Source organism: Neolamprologus multifasciatus, chromosome 4 (genome assembly GCF_963576455.1).
Source record: "Neolamprologus multifasciatus chromosome 4, fNeoMul1.2, whole genome shotgun sequence".
Taxonomy (NCBI): domain Eukaryota; kingdom Metazoa; phylum Chordata; class Actinopteri; order Cichliformes; family Cichlidae; genus Neolamprologus; species Neolamprologus multifasciatus.
The window spans coordinates 12,074,910-12,097,659 of NC_140442.1; the positions used below are offsets into that span (position 1 = coordinate 12,074,910).

The following is a 22,750-nucleotide window of genomic DNA, read 5'->3' on the forward strand; positions in this document are numbered from 1 at the left end:
TGTTTTTGTTTGCCCTGTGAGTGTGTGAATGGGTGCGTGTATATGTGTACCTCATGGCGTGTGTATACAGCCTAAAGGCCCTTGAAGAGCCCCTTTGACACTGAGCCCACCCAACAGTCAGTTCATTAGAATAAACTGACACACACTGATTGTACAACAAAGCAGCAAAAGAGTGGAACGTGGAGGAGGAAAGCAAAGAATGACAGTCAGAGAGAGACACTCTCTGCTGAGCTGCAATGTTATTGGGGTGATGAGTCCAAAAGAAAATAGACTACTGCCAATTTACCCCATGGCTGGAAGGTTAGGTGCAATAATGAGCAGAATCACATAGTATTTTTGGGAGAACACTTTGGTGGGCCCAATTTATTGAGAGTAAATTGTATTGCAGACAGTAGCTATATTGGAGACATAAATGATTCTTGTTCTTCTCTGTCTGTTACCTGCAAGTAATAAAGCCAGCCGTGACTCATCTCCACATAAGTCATCTTCAACCAAAGCTCCAATCTCAAACCTTTCATTACTGTCTATCGGGGATTTTAATATGAATGCTTGTATAACAACGGATTAAATTCAAAAACAAGAGAGGTCAAAGCTGGTATTCACAGGTTTTATACCAAAAATGCTAATATGTAATGTGCAACAGAAAACAGTTGGTTGACATTTAACATTTATGATGTTAATTCGCTGTTAAAGCCAGCGCAATTTGATGATAGCAGCAAAGGTGGTTTGTGTACCAATAAACACTGACTCAACAGCATAAATCCAGTAACTAAGATATATTTAGTCTTAGATCTTGCTCTGTCCATCCATCCATCCATCCACCCACCCACCCATCCATCCATCCAGAATCAGTGTTATTTTGTGACATTATTTAAATTCCATCCACCCCCATTAACTTGTGTCACTCAGTCAAGTGACAGTCCAACACATGTGCTGGTTCTGTGTGACTATAAAGCTGTTACCCTGTGGAATCCAAAACTTACAATTTGGCCTCATTCTGTCATGTATGTATATGTGTGTATATATATATAAATATATATATATATATATATATATATATATATATATATATATATATATATATATATATATATATGAATATATATGAATATATATGAATATATATGAATATATATATGAATATATATATATTCATATATATATTCATATATATATATATATATATGAATATATATATATGAATATATATATATATATATATATATATATATATATATATATATATATATATATATATATATATTCTTGTTGATGTAAATTGATATGTTTTATTGGATAAGGGACTATGAGTCATTACACATTTACACTGTCCTCTGCTCGACTGCGCCTTCAATTTCACTGTAATATGGCAACAGGGATGGATGCTTGCATGTCTTTTAATACTTACTTCTCTATTAGGTCATCCTTTCTGTAACAGTAGAGACTAGGCTTACATGTTTGTTTTTCTTTGTCCTTTATTTTACCTTGAGGCAGAGTTGTTCCTGGCTTTGTTTATGGGTCACCTACATGCAGAGCCTTCCTTAATAGAGTTTATTTACAGTACCATTGCACTTTTAAGGGGATGTCCTACTTGTGCATAGCTGTTTTTCCCTCCACACTCATTTTTATCTACTCCGATGATATTTTACCCTCCGCAGCCTTTGTTTGAAAATATTTTGGAGCACAGTGCCAGATTAACCATTGCTCTCAAAAATATTTTGCATATTTCAGTCACCCACATTCATATTTGCAAAGCAAACACCTCAGGCATCAGTACTTTCTAGCAAACATTTTGGTTTGACAGTGGAGCATGACAAGCTTCCCTCTTGTGAAGAGTCTGTATTCAGTGTTTGTTTATGCCTGAGTTTGATTAGATTCGTGTTTGGCTGCCAGTCTCAATCCCTGTTGGACCTCTCAGACAGAACAGGCTAATTCCTAAGTGGTCCAGCACCACAGAGCACCATCCACTATCAACAGCAGTATGACAGAAAGCAGAAAGAGACGGCTGGATTTCCAGAAGCCTGAAGTAACTCCTCCATCTTACTGTTGTGATTCCCCTCCTGCACCAGACTCCATGCAATATTCAAGACAGTTTGAGCCTCGTCTGATCCATCACTCTAACAGTCACTGTGTGACAGTGCCTGTATGGCTTGTGGGTGTGTGCGTGCATGTTGTGCACCATCCTCGTGTGAATTCCAGTGTCTGTCTGGTATCCATGAGCTCTTTATGTCATCTGTTCCGAGTCCAGTTAGGCCTAAGATGTGTTAAGTCTTTAGGTGACCAACCAGTGTCCAGTTCTGTTGTAACCCCAAGCCAAAGAGACTTCATAAATAAACCGGTGGGGAAATGTGGCAGGCTCGTCAGATGTTTTATTCTGTAGTTCCACCAACATTTTCACCCTCTTGCCCTCATGCGTTTTTGTTTTCTATTGCTGTGATGTCACTGTGCTGAGGATGCCAGCAGCTTTCCTCATAGATAACCAGACACTCCCATTGGTCCCAGGGTGCTCTCGCCATCCAGCAGGATAACACAGCATCAACCAGCTAATTTATAGCAGTCCCCTGTGGGTGACCTCCACCTGCCTGAAGTAGACTTCCTCAGTGTGTGTGTGTTTGTGTGCACTTGTTTGTGTATGGATGGTGTGCAGGGGTTCCACTTGTTTTTGTTTGCGTGTACTCTCCCGTGTGGAATAGACTTTGTGTCTGTATTTGTTTGTGTGGAATATTTGTGAGTGGGTGATGTTGAGTTGCAGTTGCAGAGGAAGGGGAGGCCTAGCCAACCTCACATCTTTACCCCAGGATACTTTTTTTGTTCTTTGAGGCATTACTCTTGACTGAGAGCCAAATTTGAGTCCTAATAAAACAAGCTCCACAATTACTGTTTTACCACCCAGTGGCAGAGCAAAGAAACAGAGGCCTTTGAAATAGAAAATGCACGATCAAATAAAAAGTAGGCCAAGATAAATTAGATTAGAGACTACATTTAAACTGCGGCGGCAGCCAGAAATCTCCCATTTATCATATCCAAATGGTTTCCAACCACAATGCTGAAGTTCTACAAACGAGCTTTTATGTGTTCCTTCATTTTAAATCTGATAATGTACCTCACCTTACTCCCCTTTTCCCATCTCTCCATTCTCCCCCTACTCTTTGTCTCCTTTTTAATTCACAACTTATTTTTATCTCCTCATATCTTTCTCTCGACCCCTCCATGTCCTTTTCTCCTGTTCTATTTTCAATGGTCTTTGGCCTTTTCCCATTTCCTCTCTCCCACCCCTCCCACTGCCTTGATATCTTTTATTTCTTTCAATGCTCTGTTTTCATTTTCTGTCTCTTCCTTTTATTCCCTCTTCTCCTCCTCTCTGCACCAATGCTTCTCTACTGCTCCAGTATTTGTGTGTCCGGGGACACTGCTGCGGGTGCAGGTGCCCAGCTCTCAGCAGGAGGCAGAGCATCAGGCGGGGGCATGGTGTAAGGACCCGCTACAGTCAGGGGACCGTCTGTACGTCATGCCCTGGACCCCCTATCGCACCGACATGCTGTATGAGTATGCCTCCTGGGAAGACTTCAAACAGAGCCGAGCCACCACCACCTACAAGTGAGTGCGCCTCCCACTGTCTTGGATGATCAAATGGCATCTGCTGCGGTATCGATTTATTGGCTTTTGATGTGGATATGGATGGCGATAGCAGAATGCTCTTATTGCGGTGTCTGTGTGCCTGCCATTAGCAATCTTGGGGGCATCGCCATGCAGAATGGAGAATTGGAGAAGTGATTTCTTCATCTGGATTCTGTCTCAACAGGTTACCCAACAGAGTTGACGGCACGGGGTTTGTTGTGTACGACGGGGCAGTGTTTTACAACAAAGAACGCACACGAAACATAGTCAAGTATGACCTACGTACGCGCATCAAGAGTGGAGAGGCGATTGTCACAAACGCCAACTACCATGACACTTCACCTTACCGCTGGGGAGGGAAGTCAGACATTGACCTGGCTGTGGATGAGAATGGCCTGTGGGTTATTTACGCCACTGAATCCAACAACGGACGACTGGTGGTCAGCCAGGTGGGAGAGCAGTTTGCACAGAAGGGGATGAGGTGTGGATTATAAATGCGGGAGCGGATTATGTTAAAATCTCATCTGACTAGTCAGGCAAAAGGTCATATGTCACACTTGAATTGAGATTATACAAGTGCACTGACAAATAAGATTAAAGAGATGTTGTTGGCCCCCAAAAATGAATCACAAAAACATCATCTGCAAAAGGTTAGGCTGAATTTCAAATCCAATTGTGAGAAAGAATAATCCCCTCCAGCATGGTAAATATTTCATTTATTTTGTAGTTGCCCCGCAGTGTTGGATTTAATAACTTACAATCAAAAAACTGTGGGAGTGATTTAGAATTGTTTTCTGCACTTTAAACATATAATACTCTTCATCCTCTGTAATACAAAGTCACATTACTTTGCCCTGCTCACTCTGCAGCCTCAAAATGTGATCCATGACCGTAAACGTGAAGCATTTGTATTTTAATGCCAGTTGCTTCTTTGTTTCTAAGCCAACAAAACTGCAATCAGGCAGAAAGTTCCTATATGAACAGGGTATAAAATTAATGTGTTGCTCAGATAGTCGTGTCTCATTTATTATCACTATCTTTGACCTTACCAGGAAATTGTTTTTCAAAGCGTATATGTTAAACTATCAATCTGAAATATCAAACCCTGCATGAGCTATTACAGTGCAGAGTAATGGAGTGACAAAGTAGCAAACAAGAAAGCGATAACTTTCAACAGAAATAAATGCTTTATTTTGTGGGGAATTTTGCTATTTATTACAATGTTTTGAAAAAAAAAAAGAGCCAGACGAGGAGCATATATAATTTTACCTGTTATTTTGAGTACTGAGTCATATTTAAGAGGGTTTAAAAAAAACAAAAAAACAACTCAAACACAATACCTAATACAAGGGAAAAAAAATATTAGATTAAGAGGGCATGGAGAGCTTTTTTCAAAATCAAGCTGGGCTTTGGATGCACTGATCCAACTTCTTCTTCTACATCTGATGCCTTGTACCAAGCTAATCCCAGTGCTATATTAGTAATCTGTATTCCTCACTATAAGGAAGAGACTGGGAATTATTCTTATATGTGTACGGAAACATCAAGGTCAACTTAAAACAGCTTGCCTAAAATAATAAAATCTAACTAATCTACTGAATCGTTTGTATTTATTAGTGAAATCAGAAATGCCAAAAAAAAAAACCCACAATAAATTTCCTTTTATTTGAACATAAGAGTAATTAAGCTACTACGTATTGCTGTCATTCACAGCTGAGCTCCTTTCTCTGTTTTCCTCCTCACACACTAAGCTGAAAAGATTCAGCTGAAGTGAAATAATGTAAATTGAGTTGATGACAGGTGTAATGTTAGTGTAAGCATAATAAAAGCTTCCCATTAGTGTTACAATGAGCCAATGTCCTTCTAGTTTGTATAATGCCTCTGAGCAGACATAGTGAGAGTGAAGGTGAATGAGCAAGCAGATCTTTTCAGTCATGTGAACTCAATTTGACCATGGTTTGCAGTTAAGTGAAGACTTTTCCAAACATACAAATAGAAACTATTAATAAAAACTTCCAAGCTGCTGACCCTTTATTAAAAGCTTCTTTTGCTCTATCTTAGGTATGTCACTGGATCAGCTCATTGTCACCAATATCCGAACCAGCTTCTGGGATCAGTATCAGACTGATAGTCGATCTAAATAGCAGACTGGCGCATCCTTAATTAAGGCTATCACAGGCTTAGTCTTCAGATTCACCATCAGTCATCTGATGTGTCAAAATTAAGTGACTGGTGATGGACAGGCTTCAGATTTTTCTGTCATTGCCAAGCTGTCGGAGATTGACGATGACGTCATCATTACTGTGATGTTACACATCGGTTTCTTCACTTGTTTTCGATCTCAAGTTCTGTGTTTCGGCTTTCGGCAGATCCACTGAGAAACACACCTAGCTGCATGCCTAATTCAGTAGTGAATTTTCAGTCCAAGCCCTCAAGCCTAACTTGCTTTATCCAAGACTGTCTATTCAACTTTAATAACAACAAAATAAACATTATGCTGTGTTAAATCAGACCTGAAAATACAGAAGGGGGTCACAAAGTCATTAGGCAGGTATTTACATTTAGGTTACATCAAGTAAGAAGCGGGGTAATTTTCTCATAAACCTCTATGCAATTGGTCTTTTTTTTGCAACAAGATGAGTCACCCCCTGCTGGCATTAGAAGGAATGTAGGATTAAGGTACTTGAATATTGACTCCTCAGACCCAGAGACTACATCCATCTTTTATATAGACTGTGTTTCCAACATCTATCTTTCTGTCTTCAGCTATCTTGATCTTAAAAATTCCACTAACTGAGTGATGTTAAGATATTTAAAATGAACCATTGAACTAATCTTAAATGGCACAATTTCCTGAAACGTTTTAACAACCATAAAAAGTAAAAATCCGTCTAAAATGTTGCTGATTCAAGCCTGCTAAAACTAGCCATTTGAATACTTCCTCTTTGCCACCAGGTGAACCCTTACACGCTGCGCTTTGAAGGCACCTGGGAGACCAGCTTTGACAAGAGGATGGCGTCCAACGCCTTCATGGCTTGCGGAGTGCTTTATGCAGTGCGATCAGTCTACCAGGACGATGACAGTGAAGCAACGGGTGACCTGGTGGCGTATACCTATAATACCAATCATGCTCGAGAGGAACATGTCACCATTGCTTTTCCCAATCCCTATCAGTATATTTCCTCTGTGGACTATAATCCTCGAGACAACCAGCTTTATGTCTGGAACAACTATAATGTGCTGCGCTACCCGCTGGAGTTTGGACCACCAGATCCTACCACTGGTAAGAAGAGATCTCATCCCATCCCATAGCTTACACAGACAAATCATGTGCACAGTACAGTTGCAAATACTGGTGTGTGGTATGTGCATTTTTTTCCTATAGATGTTTAGCTTTTTGATTATGAGATATTTTGAGTCATGAGTGGTAAAATATGAGATTGTAACAACAAGTATACAGCGAGGTCCATAAGTTGCCTCTGTACACTACCACAGTGGACTTTAAATCAAACAGTCAAGACTATTAGCTTTAATTCAAAGGTTTCAGCTAAAATATTAGATTAATCATTGCGGACATTTTTTTGTTTTTAGAGGCTCAAATGTAATTAGACACTTGACTAACAAGCAGTTCTGTGACCAGATGACACCTGACCCCCTTGTTATTCCATGACAAGTTAAAGAGATAAAAGATCTGGAGTTGTTTCCAAATGTTTAAGTTACATTTGTTAGCTTTTCACTGGAGCTCTCAATGTAATGGTCAATTATATTGACAGTTCCAGTGAATGGCCTCCTTCATTTGTCGATGCAAGTGAAGGAGGCCATCAGTAGACTGAAAAAACTAAATAAACCTATCAGAGACAGCACTTTGAGAGGGGCTAAATCAACAATCTTCAAAACATCTTTTTAAGAAAACAGTTCTTAAAAAAAACAATGAATGTACTGGCCAGCTCAGCAACACCAAAAGTCATAAAAGACCAATGAAGACAGCTAAAGTCGATGATAATAGAATTATGTCCATGGTTAAGAAAAACAGCTCCACAACATTTAGCCAAGTCAAGAACACTCTCGGGGAAGTAAGTGCATCATTATCACAGCCTGCAATCAACAACGCCTTCATGAATGGAAATACAATCGAATGGAAATACAGAGGGTTTACAACTAGGTGCAAACCACTGATTACACTCGAGAAAAAGAAGGCCAGATTAGACTTTGCCAGAGAGGCTGAACAGTTATGGAAAATAATTCTTTGGACAGATGAAACCAAGATTACTTTGAACCATAATGGTTCCATAATGGTTCTAAGAGAAAAGTATGGAGAAAGAGAGAAACGGCTCATAATCTGAAGCATATCACGTTATCGTTCAAATATGGTGGACGCATTGTTATAGCGTGGGCATGTATGGCTGCCTGTGGAACTGGATCACTAGTGTTTATTGGTGATGTGACTGTCGGTAGAATTAGGAGGATGCAGGATGTACATGGCACACTGCAGCGCAAATGGATAATGACCCGAAGTGCACAGCGAAAGCGGACAAAGATGTTTTCAAGGCAAAGAACAGAACAGAGCATGCTTTTCAGTTATTAAATGCAAAACGAAATGCAGAAAGACTCACAAACAAGCAGCAAATGAAAGTGGCTCCAGTAAAGGTGTGAAAATGGCAATAATTCCTGGGCAGTTATTGCAGTACTTTTAAAAAAACTCCACTACTATAAAACTAAAACTACATCTTGATTTTATCTTTTGTTTAACATCCACTTTGGTGATGTGAAGATGCAAAGTCACAACAATTGTGCATAATCTGTGCATACTGACATACATGTTTTCTACCAACGAGCTGATGGTAAGGTTATTTCTTTCCCCCTAAAACTTGAAAGACAGTTAACATTCATTTGGTAATTATGTTGGGCAAGATGTTAAACATGTGACTAAGTTGGACACATTGAGTATTTACGCTTGTCACTCCAAATAAACCCATATGCTCTTGACACAAACACTACTACGAATGTTTTCAACAGAAAACATTTTTCTTCCAGAAAAAGCAGGAAGATGAAGAAAAGCATTTAAAGTACAAATTCCAAAAACTGGAATCAAACGATTATAGTTCTCTCCCCGGCTATAGTTAAAGTAAAGAAGAGCTGCTCAGGTATGACTTCTGTAGCGCTTCATGTAAGCATCACTGTGTCATGGGTAATGAAAAAGCCATTCAGAAATAAGGCAGAGGATGAAATGGGAACGCCACACTGCATTTTGGCAGTCCATCAGTATGAGAAGGCGGTTTGGATGTACTGTACATCTGAGCTGCATAAAGGCCTGTATGAAGCTCGGATTAGGCCCAGAGAGAGATGAGGCAGAGACAGACGGGCGGCAGCAGTCTGAGTTGCGTGCTGACTCTGCGTTTGATCAGTTAGGATTTTGTAGTTGTGATGGCTTGCTTTTATCTTCGCATTAGGTTTGGTTGTTAGTGATGGTGACTTCTCTGATACATTTGATAAATTATTTACTTCTCCCTGACTTGTGATGTTGCTTTCTCGCCATCTCCTCCCTCTGCTTCTCCTCCTCTCTGCGGAGAACTGGCTTTGAGAGACTCAAAAAAGTATTTGTCACCCCAATTATTGTCAGACTAACTTTTGAACTCAGCTTCTGAGAGACATCTTACATTCAGATGCAAGTGTCCTTTATTATCTTGATCTTAGCTTTTGGCTTTTGCTGTCAGGTTTTGCTGTTCTCTAATAATTCCCTTACAAGCCCTTTTAAGTCTTTCTCTTTTTCCATGTCTCTCTGTGATTTACTCTTGGGTTACCTCAGGCCCTCTAACCACCACTCAAGTGACCACCACTCTTCCAGCAAGGCCGTTCACCTCCAGTGCGAGCCCCTCTACTGCCCGTCCGCTGGCCCCCACCTCGCGCCCAATCGGTTCCATCAACAAGAATCCTGATCTTCGACCAATCACTGCTACTGTGCCTGTCACCCGCCGGCCACCTCACCCTCCTCAAGGCTCAGAGCCACAATTTTGCGAGACGAAGCTCGTCCGCGGTGTCCAGTGGCCAACAACACAGCGAGGAGAAACAGTGGACCGTCCATGTCCTAAAGGATCTTTAGGTGAGAAAAACCTGCGTGCATTTATTTTCAAACATTTGTTCTTTTTTTTTACTCATCATATGAGCTTCAAGCGTACTCGTACATAAAGTACCATGTGGGTGTTTGCCATATATATCAGCTCATGTGCCCAAGTGATAAGCACGTTTGGGCACTCACACTTGTTTTTTTCCGCTGCTGTTGTCTTCCATCCTTGCGTTGGTCCCACCAGTAGGCACGGTCCCCGAGGACTTGCAGATGAAAGCTCGTCCTCCACAAATGAAAGGCTCATCTCCCAGAGAAACAGAGCTGATTGAAAGTGGCGAATAATAAAATGAAAGACAAGGCAACACAGGCTTCACCTCCCTTCATGCTTGCTACTTTACTCTTAAACATCCAGCTGTCAAAAAACAAAAAGCCTAAAACAAAACAAAAAAAACTCTGTAGTTGCAGAAAAAAAGAAATCTCCTCCATCTTTCTTCCAGTGTCTTGTGCTGTTTCTTTATGTTCTCTCTGCGTTAAATCAGCAGCAGGCTTAATTGCCTCGTCTTGGCAGCGCTCTCAAACCTAATCTGTGGTCGATGGAGGAGAGTATAGAGAAAAGTAACAGCGAGGAGAGAAAAATCAGTGGGAGAGAGAGGAAGAAGGGAATATGAAATGCAATGCCACATCTGCTCTGATCCTTTCTACAACTATGAAACGTTTGCTGCTAGGGCTGTGCGATATGACCAAAATCTCATATCCCGATATTAAGACATCTATCGTTCGATAACGATATAAATCACAAAAATGTAACATTTTCTGTAAATTCTGTGAATCTCGACTTGTGTGAAGTGCTCGACTTGTGTGAAGTGCTCGACTTGTGTGAAGTGTTTCCAGCTGGGCGTCGCGTACCTCGAGTCGAGTGTTGTAACTGATGCATGAAACTATATATTTTTAGACATAAGTTGCAACGGCCACTGTTTTCTTTGTGAGTATTTATTACACGGCATGCTGCGGGGAAAAGCCTGTTCTAACGTTTGAGTCTAAGGTTTATTTTTTAGCACCTGGCGGCTCTTTTTTGCTTCTCATCCGTAAATAATCTGCATCTTTCACGTGATTCAGTTTATTTTGAAAAGTCTCAACAGGATCTTGAGCTTTATTGTGAAAGGTTTATGTGGAACAAGCGGACACGCGGTGGTTTTACCATCATTGTTGCTAACGACAACGCATAAAAACAAACGCTTTTCTGTCTGTAGTGTGGTTATATTAAATGTAAGAGAAAGAGAGAACTTTAAGAAATTAATAGAGCCACTACAGTGACCATCAAAACGGTGAAAAAATATTGCCGTAAACAGTTTATTTTTCAACACCACGAAACAAACGATAGCGTAAAATGAAACGATATACGTTTTTATAATGTCATCCGATATATATCGTTATATCGAACAGCCCTATTGGCTGCATTGTCCTTGTCATCTCTGCCGTTCTGATCTGCGTCTCTCCCTCTCGCTCTTTCTCGTCTCTTTTCCCTTCTCTGCCTTTTCTTCGCAACTTAACGTTGGTTATTTGTGTTAGCAGCAGACAGACCCTCCTCTGGTTTAATCCCCCCATGCTGTCCTTTCTCTGAACCCCCGTAACTGAACAGAAAAACTTAGCTGGAAATGAGGTTTGGTGGAAGGTGTTTTCCTTCAGGTGTTTGACAGTGAGAGATCTTACCTGATGTCTTTGCTGTACGACTGTGTGAACGGAGTAAGCATTATGTGCTACGTGAGGACGTATTCCTTTAAAGTCATTCTTTTTACATCATCGAAACCTTTTCTTACCCAGTCATTTTCTCCCTCACTTTCTCATTACCTGTACTTCATTATGTAACCTTTTTCACTTTTGACCCATTTTCTCTGAAATTCTGCTCTATCTCCTCCTTCCTGATTCTCTCTCATCTTCAAACACTTTGAGTAATTTTAAAATTCATTTCCTTCCATTTTTCTTGTTTAAAGAAAAAAAATCTCCCATTTTTGAGACGCCTAATGCTTAATATATCTGCCCCCCCTCCCATTCTTCTGCTTTTCTCTAGGCATTGCTTCATTCCAGTGCTTGGCGGATCAGGTCATGTGGAACCCACGGGGTCCTGACCTTAGTAACTGCACCTCCCCCTGGGTCAACCAGGTAGCCCAGAAGGTGAGACCTGGAGTCAAACTCCCTGGCCATGGGTCTGTCCCTTTCCTGTGCCCCACTGCCCCGACTATCTTCCCTGTCCACCTCCACACACACATTAACATATCTCTAGGGCTGTCCTGATTAAAATACAGACTCATTTCAAGTGGCTCTTTATTACAAGGCATCTGCTCTTAATACTTAATTAACTCACTTTTTTTTTAGGTAACATACCTTAATTACAGCTAGGGTAATTTATTTAAAAAAAAATCAGCCGTAGCGTCTCACAGCTTGCATAGAAGTCAGCCAATTCAATTTCATTTTGTCTTGCTTCGATCGTAGTCTCATATAATCCATTATACCTGTGCAGTAGCTAAACGTCATGGTCTCTAGATGATGCCTAGTGATTAACTTAGCTGACTGCTATTTAAATTTCCAAACTGTGTTACTAAATACTTTGCGGAAATCTGATCATTCCCCAATTTTGACAGTAATCAGATTTCACAGTCTATTCAAAGTGGAATTCAGAGTACTCTCGTTAACACAGCTACATTTCTGCTGGAGCAATTCTTGATTGTTTAGCCATGCATGCCGCTGAGCAGCTTTCCTAAAGGTTTTTTAAGTGTGTGCATGTGCCTGGAAGGGTAAGTAGCAGCGCTCTGAAAAGTAACATCATTGAAGAATCCATTATACCTTCTCCTTTTGGCGAAAATCAATCGCAATTGCAAGGCGGTTGCTAAGGGTGTAATTTGCAAGTGAAACAGGGCTAGGGAGAATAAAAACTTCATGATGTGTTGTACAAGGTCCATCTTTGTTTACAATGATGCAGGAAGAGCTGGTAATGAAGACGGAAATCTGATTACTGAACAAACATCAAGCTGAGGGTTTTGTGTGCAGAGCATGTGTATTGTTGTGGTTGTGGTACGCGTGAGAACATTTGAACAGTTTGGGGTTTGTGTGTTAATGTGCAGATAAAGAGTGGGGAAAATGCTGCTAACATAGCTAGCGAGCTGGTGAACCACACTCGGGGTCGGATCCAGGCTGGAGATGTTAGCTCTTCCGTCCGACTGATTGAGCAGCTGCTGGATATACTGGATGCCCAGCTTCAGACCCTGAGGCCTGGAAACAAGGAACCAGCTGGAAGAAACTACAACAAGGTAGAAGAGAGTGTCAACAGTATGTGCGTGAATAAAGACACACACTTGATAAGATATATTTAACTCAAGAATAAGAAAAGAATGCTTCGCGTCATGCAGATTTACTTAGCAGCTCATAAGCAAAAAAGTGGTTTCTGATTTTGTTTAGTTTTTTTTTCTTAATTTCAGGCTTTGTTTTTCTCCCTTCTAGCTTCAGAAGAGAGAGCGGACCTGTAAGGCATACATCCAGGTAGCTTTCCTCTTTTATCTAGCTGCTTTACATGCCTGTGGAGTCGGACTGCTCTGTGACTTAGAATAGCTGAGGGAAGATAAATCCTTGAGCAGACTAGGCTTGTGGATGAAGTTTCTTCAGCTCTGTATTGTGATTGATGCTGCTTTTGGAATCATCACTTTTAGAAATTCTGGTTTGTTCTGGAAGGCAGTGTGAGTAAGATGTAGAATAACTTCTGCCAGACACCATGTACTAAATATTAAAGTATTTTCCAGAGCAGGGCAAGCTGCTTTTATAGTTTTTCTATTGCTCATGGTATGCATATATGTAAAATTACATTTCAACTAATGAAGAAGTCATCTGTCTGTGATTTAATTGTGGCTTTTTTGCACTGTGAGTGGTCTTAAATGCATAGTAGTGCCCTTGGCTTCACTGTGTTTCACAATAAGGGACAATATCTGTCGCTTTGAGAAAATGTAATTTGACTATAGCACGAAAGGCAGCAGTTGGTGTTACTACACCCTTCTGTGCTTTTTCAATATTTGTGCAATATCTGTGGTTCTGAGGGAGCCGTAATCTAATATCAGGAAAAGGCCTTGTGTATGCTTCTCTGTAATGATGAAATGCGGCACTCTGCAGCGCAGTCTTTTATGTGCTTTGACCTGTCTGCAGCATATAGTAATATGACCCCACATCTTCTAATCTCAGTTGGTGCAAGATGAATGTAAAGGCTGCTGTGTACTATGTAACTCGACCATTATTTTTTGTCACTTACTGCAAAGGTAGCTCACTGATCCGAGGATAAACGAAAAACACCCTCTGTCTTCTTCTTCTGTAGCTGATAGAGTGCATTCTGATGCTGAATTCATTTTCTTAACAGCAATGGTCTTTATTCCACGCAGCAGTCAATCCTTCATTTTGAGAGGCCTGAGCAAGAGAATTACATGATTCATCAAGCAGGCTACTCCAATAAATTGGATAGCTGATACAACCATCAAAATTGCCATTAAATGAATTGTAAGTGTGAAATAGAATGGTAATATGTCTTACATAGCAGAGTAATAAATGTAGTGCAAGGAAGTGGTGAGTTTCTAGGAAGTTATAGTGCAATAGACTTTGCACTTTGAGGTGCTAATGTTATACGGTAACACTTTACAATATAGCACACAAAATGAATACTTACCAAAAAAGTGACAAACAAATCAGGAACTAACATGTTTAATGGCTAATAAGTACTTCTGAAAGAACACAATGCTGGAAACAGTGTTAATGAACCAGTGTCTAATAATTAGTTACTAGATAGAATTGGATTTACTCCGGATTGGGTTCTAAATGACACAAATTCAATAAGCAATAGTAGTTACTGCACAATAATGAAAATGTTATTTTGTGTTACCTGGTGTGCTATTGAGTAAAATGCTAAGTAGCTGCTAGGTATGCATCTGAACTTCATGATTACCTTGCTATTGAATTACATTACATTTGTGTTCCTACTTGTGTTAAGTAGACAAAAGAATCAAAACGAGAAACTTCCTGAAAAGTTAAATTAGTTCCTCATTTGTCACTTTTACTATGTATGTGCCTTATTGTAAAGTGTTCTTGCTAATATCGATCATATTACTGATGCTACTGATGCTAGCATTAATGCTATGCCTTCTGCACGGGCCAGGCGGTGGTGCAAACAGTGGACAATTTGCTCCGTCCTGAGGCTTTGGAGTCATGGCAGGACATGAACAGCACAGAACAGTCTCACACTGCCACCATGCTACTGGACGTGCTGGAAAAAGGAGCCTTCCTGCTGGCCAACAACATGTACGGGAAAAACTTTACAGACCGAGCGCCCAGCATTGGTAAGAAAACAACAGTGAGGTCAAGATCAAGATTGTTTTTTTTATTGTTACTTCTGTTATGAAAGCACAATCACGAATTTTTAAGGTAGAAAAAAATAAATCAAAAAGTAGTGTTTTTTTTTGGGGGGGGGGGGGGGGGGGGGTTTGCTCATATTTTATTTTATCAAAAATATGTAATATAAATCTTGTTAACAAGAAGGACACTCAAGAGTCAAGGACAGTGCCTATCACTGACTTTTACAGTGGCTGTCTGGATATGTACCAACATTTTATGGGTTTGTCTTTTGAGCATGCCCAGCTGCTGCAAGTTTAATGAAATTCGCTCTGGTAGTTTATGCTTAATGGTGAAGTAAATTTAAAACAAATCAGTCCGGCAAACACAGGCTAGCAAACAAACAGCACTGAAAATATACCTCTACCTCAGCTTCTACCTTGGCAGAGGATTGTTGTACACATGAATTGAGGCCAGTACTGACTGCTGTTCAAATGCAATGTGCAGTTTTAACTCCAGATTGTGACTCTAAATTTGTCTTGTGTTTGTTTGTTTTTTAATTAAAAAATATGCACCAATTTCTGTGTTTCTACCATCAGATCTCCAGGTGCACGTTGTAAACACAGAGATGGACATGCAGGACTTGTCCTTCCCGCAAAATTACGCCAGTGACAGCACCATCCAGCTTTCAGCCTCTACTATCAAACAGTACAGCCGCAACGGTCAGCAACCCTTACACCCTCCCCGTCTGAAAAATTGCACTGTCCTGTGCAGCCTCTCTCTTAATGTTTCCATTTGCATTTTCATGCAGGCTTAAAACAATCTGCATGCAGTTGACTAAGTTATTGGTTCATAATAATAGGCTAATCAGATTAACAAAAGCGCTGAGACAATTTCTTTTCTTGATGGTTTCTTAACAGCAGTCTTAATAGAATAGCTGGGGAGGCGTGTAGATTACAATCGGCCCCAGTCTGACAGAGCAATCTCAGCACTCCCTCTCTCCTCTCTTCCCCATCCCATTCCCTCGCTCCGTCTCTCTCCACCATCTTATCCCCCGCTCCCATCTCTCTTGTTTCTAACCCAGCACCCCTTACCGCCCCAACGCCATTGCTCCCCTCCTCCTTCCATGGCCCCCTCATCCCCCTTTTCTGTTTTCTGTCTCCGCTTGGCTCTGCAGTGGGAACGAGATTAGAATGATTGAAACAAACGCACATGAAATATTCATATGGAATAATAAGAGATCTGTGAATGCTTGAGGGATGAATGTTCCATTGCCCTCCACATTAAATCTCGCTCTCTTCCACCAGTCAAAATGAAACGGTCCTTACCATCATTCTAACCTTCACTAACTCACTCTCTCTGTCTCCCTTTCACTCACCCTGTCACTCCCCACTCTCTGTCGCTGCCATTCTTCCAGCCCTTTCCATATTATGGCCCTTTTTCTGTATTTGGTTCCCCCCCCCCCTCGCTTTCTGCTCTCCACCCTTTAAGATTTCATTTGTGTTTCCCATTTCATTTAACATACACCTTTCACCCCACCCTTACTTTACTTTTCACTCTTCTATTTATTTTCCTGTATTAATTTGTCTGTTTTTTTATGTGCAGGACAAGTCAAGGTGGTATTCATTCTGTATAAAAATTTGGGATCCTTTCTTTCCACTGAGAACGCCACTGTGAAGATGGAAATGGAAGGACCAAACCACGATAAGAAGCGCCTGGTGGTCAACTCTCATGTGATTGCTGCCTCCATCAACAAAGAGTCCAGCAGAGTGTTTCTCACTCAGCCAGTGATTTTCACGCTTAAACATCTAAAGGTAGGCAAATTCAAATTTCTCATTTGTCATACTGAAAGATACACCTCCACTGATGTTTTCCTTCATCCGTCTCTCTTTTTTGTTCTGCAGTCGCACAATTACAACACTCCAAATTGTTCTTTTTGGAACTACTCCGAGCGCTCCATGACTGGCCAGTGGTCATCGCAGGGCTGCAGGCTACTGGACACTAACAACACACACACCACCTGCTCTTGCAGCCACCTCACCAACTTCGCGGTGCTCATGGCTCACCACGAGCCCGACGTAAGTAAACAAGGGCGTGGCAGGCACACACTTAAATTGCAAGCCTAGTAATTTATGCAGACATTCACTCGTGTGAGCATTAGCGCTCGCTCACTCTTAGTCACACACCCTCACACACATGCACATTAATGTTCCCTCTCAAGGCTGACAAGCTCTTTGTTTTGAATTTTCTCTTTTCCTCCTTTCACTCTGACATCCGGGGAGGCACAGGCTTACAAATTCATGTCCCTCTACTTCTAGCTGACATTCACATGAATTTGAATGTCATGTATTTTTTTCAGGACGTCTTGTCTCTTGTCTTCACACTTTAGCTCCTTGCATATATTTGCAAATATTAAATAAGGCAATTTGCCTCTTTCTCTCCCCTCCCCCTGTTTTATCCATCCCCCTATTGTTTCTGCTGCTTATCTCCTATTCCACTATTCTTTGTTCTAAATTTCTCTCTCTTTATTTGTCCAATTCTGCTCCGCTGTCTCTTTTTCCCAATACTGCTTTATAACCTAAACTCTTGGATCTCCCTCCCTCCCCCCACACACCTTTGTTTCTTGCCACCATGCAAACCTGAACACCAGGGACAGATGCACGAGCTGTTCCTTTTTGTGATCACCTGGGTGGGGATTGTCATCTCCCTGGTGTGTCTAGCCATCTGCATCTCCACTTTCTGCTTCCTGCGGGGGCTCCAGACTGACCGCAACACCATCCACAAAAATCTCTGCATCAACCTCTTCATCGCAGAGCTGCTCTTCCTCATCGGCATCGACAAAACCGAAAACCATGTGAGTCGGTAGCAAAGCAAACGGATACTTTCTATGGATAGAGGTTTACTTGTTTTCTTTGATATTAAGTATTTTTACCACCTTTGCGTTTACTGTTACATGTCCCCAATTAAAGCTTAGTGTTTGTGTCTATTTCTGTAATGATACTGAATCACAAGATCTAGTTACTTTTTACATATTCCGGTTTGAAAATGGCATTAAGCACAACACAGGCGACTTTTTAACTTTTTTTTATTGAATGACTTTGAAGCCGAAATCGAGGCACTGTGTCATTATCCTACTCTATAAAACATTTACTGCACTGAGTAATGAATTACCACTCAATAATATGCACGGAGCCTGTGACCCAGGGGCAGCTTTTCATTTTTCCCTTGTCAGTGTCCAGCACTACTTCCAGATAGTAACTCCGTTCTATCCTCTTGTGGTTTCACTCAGTTATATACCTTAATCTTAACTGTATCTCCTCCTCTAACTTCATATTTTCTCTCTTCTCCTCCTCCTTCTCCTTTCCCTCTCTCTGCTCTCTCCATGGCTGCCACACTCAGATTGCCTGTCCCATCTTTGCTGGCCTTCTGCATTTCTTCTTCTTGGCTGCCTTCTCCTGGATGTGTCTGGAGGGTGTGCAGCTCTATCTCATGCTGGTGGAGGTCTTTGAGAGCGAGTACTCACGCAAAAAGTACTACTATCTGTGCGGCTACTGCTTCCCCGCACTGGTGGTGGGCATCTCTGCAGCCATAGACTACAGGAGCTATGGGACCAAGAAAGCGTACGTGTGAATACAGGCCTTTTGCACCTGCAGATTGAGAAGTAGGATTATGCTATTCCCCCAGATGGAAATGTAATATGCAGTGCCGTGTGAAGGGCTCTTGCACCTCCCCACAGACTGTGTTCTTTGAACACACTTAGCCAAAGCCTGATGATTAGCCTTCATAAGATAATCCGCTGAGACAGAGAAATAGTGTGTGCATTCATGTGCATGAGCTCAGTGTGAGTGTACAGTTGTTTGTTGGTTTAGTTGTGCATAACTCACTTGTCTCCTCTGTGCCACTCCAGATGCTGGCTGCGAGTGGATAACTACTTCATCTGGAGCTTCATTGGACCTGTTTCATTTGTTATTATGGTATTAGCTTTACTGTCAAGCAGTATTATTAGCTTCCATATTTCGATATCCCGCAGTCAGAAGTATTTCACCAGCATGCAATTTTGCAATGTTATTAACAATATGAAGTCAGTAATTTTGGACCAGAGTGCTCACTGCACATTATTTATTTCTTCCTATCGTCTTTCCTTAGCTCAACCTCATTTTCCTCATGATCACTTTGCACAAGATGATACGCAACTCTTCGGCACTTAAACCTGACTCCAGCCGCTTGGATAATATTAAGTGAGTTCAAATTACTCATTGAGACTCACACATTTTTATTTTTGAAGAAAAAAGACATTTCAAATTGTCTTAGTGTATCTGTGCATCAACTCGGTGTTAGTTAATGCCTCGTTCTCCGCTTCGATCAGGTCCTGGGCACTAGGGGCCATCACTCTGCTCTTCCTACTTGGCTTGACATGGGCCTTCGGCCTCCTCTTCATTAATGAGAATACAGTCATCATGGCCTACCTTTTCAGCACCTTCAATGCCTTCCAGGGCATGTTCATCTTTATCTTCCACTGTGCCCTGCAGAAGAAGGTAACAATTCCAAACTACATCTTAAAGGCACTTTATATAAATTGAATTAATTACGACTAAGCAGCTGAAATGTTGTGTAGCTGAACAAATGGATGGATGTGCCAGTCTAATTGTAATTCAGTAGACGTGCTCAGAAATATTGGATTTTGTTTCATTTTGCTGTGGCTGTGCGATAAAAGGCTCTGTTGCTCCACATTCAGTTTAGCCTATAGAAATGAAAGTGTTTGTGTTTATGAGTGACTCTCAAACCCGTCCACTGTGCCGGTGGTGTTATTTTCTTTACAGGTCCATAAGGAGTACAGTAAATGTCTGCGTCACTCCTATTGCTGCAGCCGCACCTCTACCAACAGCTCCCACGGTTCGTTGAAGAACTCGGGCCTCCGTGCCAACAACCGCTACTACAGTGGCAGCCAAGCTCGCCATGCAGCAGCCCACAGACAGGTGCAGGCAGCACAGACCCACACATAAACACTCGCAAACATATCATCAGTGGAAAACACCGCTGAGTTTTAAAATGGTGTTTTTCTAAGAACAAATGATGAGTAAAAACAGCCTGTGCAGCAACACGACTGTTTTAGTGGAACAAAATGAAAAATGTTTTCTGTTTTTAAAAAAACAAACAAAAAAAATATAAAAACAAAGCAAATCTTTTCAAAATTAGGCATTCTTTAGGTTTCTCACTCTGCAGCTACATTTTCTCCCTGTTTAAAAGGTCTCTTATGTAAGATTATGAAGTACAAAATGAGTATCTGCTGGGATTTGATTGCTCATCAATACCAGTGACTCACTGATTACTAAATGCTCTTGAATTTAGTTATTTAACTTACTTGACAGCCCACAGCCTAAGCCAAAGGTGCAAAAGCAACATTTAAATATATATATATATTTTTTTATCAGTGCACACACGGAGCACATTTAAAGTGCGTTACATTATGATTTATGACGTGCAAATAATACCCACTAATCAGTTGGCTTACTCTTATTTCTACTGTGAAAATTGAATCTTTATTTAATTTATTTTTTTAAATGTTTGGCAGTTTTTCTAACCATTACTGAAAGCCGTGTGCTTGGGAGCCTTGATGACTCAGTTATAAAGACATCCTTTGTAGTCCACATGGTGTATATATAGACACAGGCATCATGCACGTCATTGGAAAATACTGTAGATGCTGACATATGCGCAGCTGCACAGACACATACACAAACAATGGCAATTATTGCTCACAATCGGCAAACAAGCTTTTTCAAACTGTAATAACACTTCCAAACAACAATTACATCGGCTACTACAGTCATGTCTTACAAATCTCGAGCTTGTTAGCCCCCGTCACGATAACATGACAAAGCTGTGTTTCTCTTTACTCGACGCCTCAGTCTCTTTGTCTGGCGTGTTTGCCTATTGTTCTTTGCAGATTAGAACGAGCCCCACAGTTTTGATTACAGCTGCCCCACTGAGTTACAAAGTCTACCCGCCGTGTTTCTATATTTAACTTGTTGTGTGTTTACTGCCACTCACTGCACCATGCTTCCTCTTCCAGAGTCGGATCCGCAGGATGTGGAACGACACGGTTCGGAAGCAGACGGAATCTTCTTTCATGGCGGGAGATATCAACAGCACCCCGACACTCAACCGTGGTGAGACCTCCCTCTCTATATTTCTCTCTCCATTAAATCACACTCGCTGAAATTCTCAGACACACGTGACGCGCATACAGATATACAGCATTTAACAAAGAAAATAGAGAACGGGAGTAGCGTGGACAGAGCCGTTATTCTTGGGTGTTAAATATGAACATAAAATGATATGTACATGTTCATGTCCTTAATGTGCTAAGATCAACTTTTAATGCTATTTGCCTTTTAGCTTTCCGGCAAGCTGGCAAAGAGCAGTCACCGGCAGCAACAGTTTAAACTGAATAACAAAATGGTTAAAGGCTGGTTGGTGATGGTTTGCAGTGCAGTGGCAGCTGCTTGTCAGTAAAAGCACTTAGCAGCTGCAGACCTACAGTATATTAAGCTCAGCTGCTATATTTTGTGAATATGTGTTAAGTTCGTCTAAGTGAGTTCACGATCCTGCATGAATTTCTCAGATGAGCTAATTAAGCAGATTTATGTGTAATCAATTAAAAGGAAAAAAGAGGCGGCGAAGACACTTGACTACAACAGTTATCGTCCAGAATGATTTTTTGACTTTCCTTTGCCACGAGAAAAGATTGTGAAGACGTTCCCAGGCAATTATTGCCGCTCAACAACCAAGAGACATTTTTTAATTTTCTTTTTCCTCATTTTACTTTGTAAATTAGACAAAATCACAAATCACCAGCTGTGTGATGTTTTTTTTTAGACACATGTGCTCCCACTTTTTGTGTTGCATTGCCAAATGTTGTATATTTGTGCTATATTCTCCTTTTAAAAATATATTTCCCACAAAATAAAAAAGAAATACACAGAAATCTTGATATCTCTGTCCCAGTTTTCAACTCTTTTAGCTATTCCATGAGATCGATTTCATCCAGACACACATTAGTGATGCATGCAGTCCCGTCCGAACTCCAAGCAGCACACGAAGAGGGCAAGATCAAATATTTAAGACCTGAAGAAGTTAAAAAAAAACAAAAAAACAGAAGCATGCATGGAGTCACTGATTGTCTCAGCCTAAGCAACTGGTGGCGTCACTGCCGCAGCAATCAGTGACACTGAGACGATCAAGGTTGGCTCAGGTTCAAGATTGGTTTGGGGAGGGGGTTGGGGTGTTGATCATGACACAGAGGCAGTCGCTAAATCAGCCGTCACTCTCTATGCTAATTTCATCCATTTTGTTTTTAATGAACTGATTAGCGTGTGAGCGAACAGGGGGTAATTATTCTAATTGAGGAGAGTGACAGGAGCAAGGCAGGGGGTGAGGAAGAGGTGAGGTGTGCTGCGAGTGAGCTGGATGGATGAAAGGTGGATGTGCGTGTGTGTTTGTGTGTTTGGTGGGTCGCTTTCTGGGTCTTTTCTTCAAGACAGAGCAATCACCAGGCCTGGAAGAGACACACACTATGTGGATCACTCTATGGTGCTCTGTCAGAGACAAACAACTGTGCTGTGAAGCCTTTATTTTCTTCACTTCTCTGAAAAGTTTGGCAGAAAGCGGAAGACAAAAGGGAGCACGGGAGACGAAAAGAGAGATGTA

The 22,750-nt window shown here is 41.1% G+C and overlaps 1 protein-coding gene across 4 annotated transcripts in view; it reads left to right on the forward strand.

Moving 5' to 3' along the window:
- adgrl1a (adhesion G protein-coupled receptor L1a) overlaps window positions 1–22,750 on the forward strand; it is a 94,811-nt gene that overhangs the window by 65,082 nt on the left and 6,979 nt on the right. For 2 of the 4 annotated variants that reach the window (XM_085155791.1, XM_085155789.1), the window contains exons 5-22: window positions 3,382–3,597; window positions 3,803–4,067; window positions 6,574–6,901; window positions 9,425–9,718; window positions 11,751–11,854; window positions 12,802–12,987; window positions 13,178–13,216; window positions 14,868–15,048; window positions 15,640–15,762; window positions 16,646–16,854; window positions 16,945–17,118; window positions 17,691–17,894; window positions 18,440–18,660; window positions 18,948–19,014; window positions 19,187–19,278; window positions 19,407–19,575; window positions 19,861–20,016; window positions 21,114–21,210. In XM_085155791.1, coding sequence (XP_085011917.1) covers window positions 3,382–3,597; window positions 3,803–4,067; window positions 6,574–6,901; window positions 9,425–9,718; window positions 11,751–11,854; window positions 12,802–12,987; window positions 13,178–13,216; window positions 14,868–15,048; window positions 15,640–15,762; window positions 16,646–16,854; window positions 16,945–17,118; window positions 17,691–17,894; window positions 18,440–18,660; window positions 18,948–19,014; window positions 19,187–19,278; window positions 19,407–19,575; window positions 19,861–20,016; window positions 21,114–21,210 — 3,125 coding nt within the window. The remainder of the gene's footprint in view (window positions 1–3,381; window positions 3,598–3,802; window positions 4,068–6,573; window positions 6,902–9,424; window positions 9,719–11,750; window positions 11,855–12,801; window positions 12,988–13,177; window positions 13,217–14,867; window positions 15,049–15,639; window positions 15,763–16,645; window positions 16,855–16,944; window positions 17,119–17,690; window positions 17,895–18,439; window positions 18,661–18,947; window positions 19,015–19,186; window positions 19,279–19,406; window positions 19,576–19,860; window positions 20,017–21,113; window positions 21,211–22,750) is intronic. The other 2 variants (XM_085155790.1, XM_085155792.1) reach the window with 1 other exon arrangement.